This window comes from Pinus tabuliformis, chromosome 9 (assembly GCF_031772625.1).
Source record: "Pinus tabuliformis cultivar Carrire ecotype Pingquan chromosome 9, CPIR1, whole genome shotgun sequence".
Taxonomy (NCBI): domain Eukaryota; kingdom Viridiplantae; phylum Streptophyta; class Pinopsida; order Pinales; family Pinaceae; genus Pinus; species Pinus tabuliformis.
In genome coordinates, this window is record NC_142307.1 from 161480484 (window position 1) to 161487356 (window position 6873).

General features: G+C 36.6%; 1 protein-coding gene across 8 annotated transcripts in view; it reads left to right on the top strand.

Annotated features, from left to right (window-relative positions):
• The window catches only part of LOC149147628 (autophagy-related protein 9-like), a 31805-nt gene extending 25160 nt beyond the window's left edge, over nucleotides 1-6645 (top strand). Inside the window, exons 5-12 of one of the 8 annotated variants that reach the window (XR_016263296.1) lie at nucleotides 1409-1588; nucleotides 1763-1969; nucleotides 3912-3989; nucleotides 4203-4273; nucleotides 4401-4511; nucleotides 4658-5688; nucleotides 5801-5861; nucleotides 6077-6645. Coding sequence is in view for 5 of the 8 variants with exons in the window: in XM_089443449.1 (XP_089299575.1) it covers nucleotides 1409-1588; nucleotides 1763-1969; nucleotides 3912-3989; nucleotides 4203-4273; nucleotides 4401-4511; nucleotides 4658-5642 (1632 nt within the window). In the remaining 3 variants the exon portion in view is untranslated. Of the gene's footprint in view, nucleotides 1-1408; nucleotides 1589-1762; nucleotides 1970-3911; nucleotides 3990-4202; nucleotides 4274-4400; nucleotides 4512-4657 lie in introns of all 8 variants that reach the window. The other 7 variants (XR_016263297.1, XR_016263295.1, XM_089443449.1 and 4 more) reach the window with 7 other exon arrangements.
• Nucleotides 6646-6873: the final 228 nt, after the last annotated feature.

Sequence of the window (6873 nt, forward strand, 5' to 3'; positions counted from 1 at the left end):
ATGGGAATTGCCATAACGTATAGAGAGTCATTTTACAACCGTAGATTCCCACCCTATGGCTATTGTCACCCCTTCGAATAGTGACAATTTGATGGAGGCTTTTTTGGGACCACGTTGATGGATGATATGTGCAAGAAGAAAGCCCTAAAACCAGAATGATGTGGCCTCCTGCGCATGATTTATTATAAGGCATGGGTCAAATATAGCAAAATGTAGGCATGCCTGACACATGGGATCTCTAGAGCAAAAATGCAATAGGTTGGGGCACTGATTTGGTCAAACAATATCACTTGATGATGGACATTCCAATTCCATGGAGCTTCCAAATCTTGTCTACTTTTATGGTTTGACCTGTGGCTGCCCTTCAATCATTCATGGTTTTGTGTTATTTCTTGGCTGATTTTGTAACGGTTGTGAGGGGTATTTTCGGAAGAACCCTCGCTCGATTTTTTGTGTGTTGAAGTAAATCCATGTAGTTGGTTAAAGCATGTTTGTGATGGCCTATCTACACCTTCCATATACTTTGTTCATGGATTTGAATATCTTTGAGTGTAGGTCTAGGATGTAACAAATTGGCACCATTGCTGGGGACAAAGTTAGTACACCCCCCCATTTCGGCAAAGCAAAATGCTGGAAACACCCCTCAGATAGGCAAGAAATATGCCACATAACCTTCTTTTTATCGAGCAGTGGAGCGACAAGGCTCTAAAATTTTCTGTCGATTTTTCTTCATAACATTGAAAAAATAGTAGATAAGTTAACCACAAATCTTTTACCATCAAGGATCGAAGGTCCTTTATTAAGGATGCAAAGGATCGAAGATCAAAGTAGAAAACTCAAGGATGGGGCCCCATTGCATCATTAAATCTCAGCAATGACCAATGGGGTTTGGGCATTAAACTTGATGAGCAAAACAAATTGAAACCAGGTGGGGCTACATGACACTATTTTCTACAAAGTCATTTCAAACTTTGATAATCATGGGTTTAAGTCGCGGTCCTGGTAACACTGCTAAGTACGACCATTAAATGTTTAATTTTATCATATGATATAAATGTAGGATAGGCTTTTAACTTCCAGTTAATATGTTAGTATTATTCAGATGTATAGTGTGAATGGTGGTACAGGGAGTTACTCTGTTATTGCTTCCTGGTCATAAATAAGATTTAATTGACTATTTTACTTTTCTTTTGGAAGATACTAGGAACCTTGTTCATAATTTTATGTATACACATTAACAAAAAAGTAGACCCTAGGGTGTTTAATTTCTAATATCATTTCTGACTAGAAATTACTTATAGATATGTACAATTATTTTTTAAAAACTAAGGAACCAGTTTGACCTATAGATGCCTTCTGTTCATTCTAGAGTAGGTTTAACCGGCATTCTTATTGGTTTTTTTTACAGCTGGACCATCTTTTCAAACACAGGCTAAATGCTAGCATCAAACATGCAATTGATTATGTGAAGCAGTTTCCTTCTCCAATTGTATCTCTGATTGCTAAGTTCATCGCATTTGTGGCGGGTGGTTTTGCGGCAATTCTTATCATTATTGCATTCTTGGATGAATCTCTTCTTGAGGCACATGTATGTTACTTGTGACTTTTAATACTAACAAGGGAATCACCTGTCTGCATTAACTTGAATGCTTCTTTGCTGTATCTGACATTTACTGTCTGTGGGGAAGGCAGAAGGCAGAAGGTAGGATAATGGTTTTAAATTTTAATAATTCCTAATGTTTTTTGTTATTTGATTCCACAGCTGTTTGGCCGCAATTTGTTTTGGTATGCTGCTGTCTTTGGAACTGTGACAGCAATCAGTAGAGCAGCTATTACTGATGAGTTCCTAGTATTTGATCCTGAAGGATCGATGGCATTAGTAGCTCAACATACACATTATATGCCAAAGAGTTGGCGTGGAGCAGAAAATTCTGAAGATGTTCGAAGCGAATTTGAATCATTTTTTCAGGTAGAAATAAGTTTGTGTCCCTTTTGTTTACAAGTAAAATTCTTGTACAATGCGGAGTTATAAACGGTGTTTATCATGTATGTAATGCCAAGTTGAGTTGGTATGATATGACTGAGTCGCATATCTTGATCACCTTGAACAGAGGTGAGATTAACTTTACTGAACATGGAAAAGACTTAAACTAAAGGCCCACACATCTAGGCTACTATCTTAAACTATAGAGGTGTTTAACAAACTATAGCAATATACATGTTTCCGATGGATTATATGGAAGCATGCATATCAACAAAAGAAACAAATTTTCGTTATTGAAATTTTTTGTAGTCTGTGTTTGGATTGTTTTGTAGACATATTGGACTTGCATATCATGGTACATATTTGGGACAGATATTGCATAAAAGCCATATATCTATGAGTGTTAACATCGGTTTCTGGGATTCCGTCTGATTACCAACCTCATGAAGTTTGTATGCCTGTATATTATACTAAGCATTTTATGCTTATTGCTCTTAATTCTGCCCTCAATGATTTTTGTCAATATTCTCCTTTAGATATACTCTTTACGTATTCTTAGAAAAATGCCCTGGATGGTTGACAAGGAAATGATCCTTATTGTAATTATTAGTTCAGACACCAGAGCTAAATAGAGGGAAAGATCAGTACGTCTTGAAACTATTCTAGTTGAAATTTTGAGATCATTACTTTCAGCATATAAACGATTTTCAAACACAACATGAATGACCTAAATGTATATGAATGATCTTATATGCAATGGAATATCTAAATTCAAACAAGAAACAGAATGGACGTGTACTCCAAGCCTGCGAATTGGGAGATGCCAGAATTTTTCTCCAGAGATTAGTAAAAATCTCTCTGAAACAGTGAAATGTAATTCAAACAGTGCCGAACCACATGAAACAGAGTCATTGTTATCCAAATGGTTAAGGTCAGAAGCTGTCTTAGACAAAATGTAGGTTCTTATTATGGGATTTTTTACGTAGGTTGCGTATGATCAATTTGTAGTATAATTACAGATAGCCGCATATAGCAGAAACCAAAAAGAAGAGAGAATTTCTCAAAGTAAGGTTTACTGTTTGAAATTTAATAGCTTTGACAGTCTTTATCTGCTTAGTATGGTTAGTCCTAATTGCCAGTTAGGTTGCATATCTGCATGTTGAAGTTAGTGGATTTAACATTGATTAGTTACTGAAATAATGATAAATCAATATATACCTGCTGAAATTTTATGGAGATTGAGTTTATTCCTGAGAAGTTGTTGGAATCCGTGTTGCTTTTGTTTCTAAAATGTATCAACATATAAAAAATTCGGAAGGTTATGAAACTAATTAATAAAGCATTTGATCATTAAGTACTAGAGATAGGAGTTTTATTTATTTATTTTTAATAATTAAACCCACCAACCATAGGAACATGACAAAAAAAGGGAGGAAAGAAAGTTGTAATTATTAGCAATGATAGTCAATCTCTGTCCAGTTTGAGTCTGCTTGTTTTTTTCTTCCTTATCCTCAACTAGGTGGTTGACCCCAGGTTATTCCAAAGGACGACTAGTAATTATTTCCAGCATATTGGAAAAGGTTATGTTTCCATATGATATTAACTTTCCTAGGTGTCTTCTGAATTGTATGGTCTTCTGTCACCTGTGCCTCTTTGTGAATGGGCTGATGGATTACTGTATTATAACAAGTAGCCGGTATTGAAGAAACTGTGTTAATATGTATCAGTTTAGAAGGAACATTTTAGCATGGCATTCTTGGAGTAATGATCCTTTATTCCTACTTCTGCACAGTTTTAAGGTTACCATATATTGTCTTAAATGTCATCCAACAACTATTTATTTGGTGAAGTTCAAGATTTGTTCAAATATTTTCATGGGATACTATGTTAGGAGTCAGGACTGACCTATGTATCAGTTTTGGTGCAGTATACTGGCATGATGTTATTGGAGGAGATGATCTCAATATTTGTGACCCCATACGTTCTTTTCTTTTTACTACCAAAGGTGTTGTCTTTTAAGCTATTTTCCTTTGCATTTCACTAGTCTCGAGAGTATTTTTCAAGCGAGCTATCAATTGGCTAAATGTGATCAATTTTTTTCTCTAATGGTGCTAGTCTTCTAATAGATAAAGAACATTCTTAAATATTTAATGACTAAGTTTTTCTTTAAAGAACATTCTTAAATATTTAATGACTAAGTTTTTCTTTATATATGCAGCGTGTTGATGATATTCTGCAGTTCATAATGGATTTCACTGTGAATGTAGAAGGTGTTGGGGATGTTTGTAGGTATGTTGACAATCCTGCATTGTTATGGTTATATATCAAGATGAGAACTGTAATGATTATTTTACCCTGCCTGGTATGTATCTCTCTCTTATATTTTCACTGTCGTAACCTATATTTTCACTGGCAGTTTAAGTGTCTTTGATTTTGAGCATCATGGAAATAGTAAGTATGGGTCACCTTTCAATACGTCAAAGGACCGCAGGAGCTGCCAAGGGAAAATGGAGAAATCATTCCTTAGGTATTTTTGCTTTCCATGTTTTATTTGAGATTAAGAAAATGGTGAAATTGATAATTCACTTGGTTTTGATGCGGTGATTTTTTTGGTGAGTATTATAAAGATTGTCAGACCCATGAAATACTGATGAGTACCCTTGCCATGACTAGTTTTAAGAGCAGCTACCCTAGTTGGGAGCCAAATGCCCAGGGAAAGCAGTTCCTATCTACTCTTTTGGATTTCCGGCAGCAAGAACAGGACAGGCAAACAATACAGATGTATTCACCTGATCGAATTTCACAAAGATTTCCAGCTTTAAGAGCTTCAGGCAGTGGCTATAGTTCAGGTTTGAGGGAAGGACTTCCGTACAGGTGGCCCTTGCCTAGATCATATTCTATTGAAGTTCAGCCTGGTCAATTGGACCCATCTAGAACTTGCGAGATGGAACAAAAAGATCATTTGTACTGGCTTGATCGGTACTATACTTTCCAGTCACTTCATGGTTCATATGTGAGGTACAACAATGCTGGTACATCTGGATTGCAACATGACTTGCTTCCAAGCGAGGGTGGTTTTGGTATATCTTATTCTGCAGGCAGACAACTGCCAAGGGGCCAAAAGGAAGCTCATGGACTTGGCATGGGGGAACGTTTAGGAAGTAACATGGAAGCCTCAACTTCAAGTACAGTTTTTCACGAGAGTATGATTCGACAAAGTGACATTGGGCAGCCAGGACGCGTGGGTGAAAACTGGTGGGAAAGAAAAAGACCTGCATCAGTTCATGGCCAGGGAAGCTTCTTGGAGCCGCCTCCATTGTTTGGGATTGGTCACTTAGAAAATACTCCCTTAGAAAATACTATTGACGAGGCTTCTTATGAGAGTGACAAAGAGCACGATGCAACATGGGGAATGAAAAGATCCTCTGCTGCATATGAAAGTACTTTCACTGATGACAATTTGGATGCATTTGATTTTCCCTATGGTGATAAAATGCGCGACACAATACTGGCAATGAAAGAATCTTCTGCAGGTTTTCCTTTTACAGATGAAAACAGTGCTGCATTTGATCTACCCTTTGGTGATGTGTATGAACGTCCAGTTACTACGTCCAAATGGAAGCTGAGACTTGACGCTAATGAGGATAAAGAAGAATGAAATAGAGTACTGGTATGCTGGTCTTGTGTCGATTCCCCCCTGAAAGGTGCATGATTTCTGATTTAAATATTCAAAATCATTCCTATGATTGTAAGAAAAGACGCAGTTCATCCATATTGAAATCTCATTGCCCCATTTGTAATTTTTCGTTTCTGCAGGGCATTCCTTCATTTGATTCTTCATCTTCTTAGAATAAAGCTGTTTCACTCTGTTGAAATGGTAATTTCAAGAAAGCCCATCAAAAAGTTTAACAGGTTGATGGATGGGCTTTTTGATGAACTGCTTCTTGCTGAATGATATATTTAATTTCTCTGACCTCAGTTACCATTGTTATGTACTAAAAGATTTAAGCCCAAATGTTGCAGAATTTGTACTCATGTTATATATATCCTCTGCTGATATATTCTGTTGATTTTCCCTGAATGATTGGTTAGGTGCTGTAAGGGAAACCATGATAGCACCAGTATACGGCTGTTGAGCCTTCAGCAAGAATCTGAACTTTTGTGGTTTAACCAGATATTTTATTTGAAGTACTCCACTATTATCTCTGTGGAAGGATGAAAACAACTAATTAACATCAGATATCTGGGAGCTTTCATTTTACACTAAAAAGCAACCCGATTGGTTGGTAACGAAGGAGTGCCATAAAAGAAAAGCTTGCTTCCATTCTTACAGATATTCTTTGCAAGCACAAAGTAATAACGATTTTTTTCCACTCTGGGTAGAAAAAGTCAAACAGCATATGTAAATATGAAATTGACTCGTATTCTTAGGACTCATAAAATGTGCAGACACAAAAAAGTGCTGCTATTCAGGAATGTATTTATTTCATAGCAAACTGATGTGAAGAAAGTGTGCTACACCCATCTTAGAAGCACCGGGAAGTATCCTTGGTTCTAGTACATGAGAGCTGTGGTGTAGTATATCTCTGTGATGTATCGAACTATTGATCTCTATTTTTATTTGGGATCAGTTATTGTCGTGAAGCGATCTTTTGCTCCCATTAGCCTGAAGACAAATAGCCTGCTCATATATGCAATGTTCATGATGTTTCTTTCCAGCGTCACAGAATTTTGGTATGCTTGATGTGCCATTTATGATATTATATCATTTCATGCTCGACATTAAGTATCTTTAAGGCTCGCTATATATACTTATTATGTATATACAATGCTTTTTTCCATGGGTAGCATGCAGTGGCTTGGAAAAATTACTGAATAGTCGTATGTCA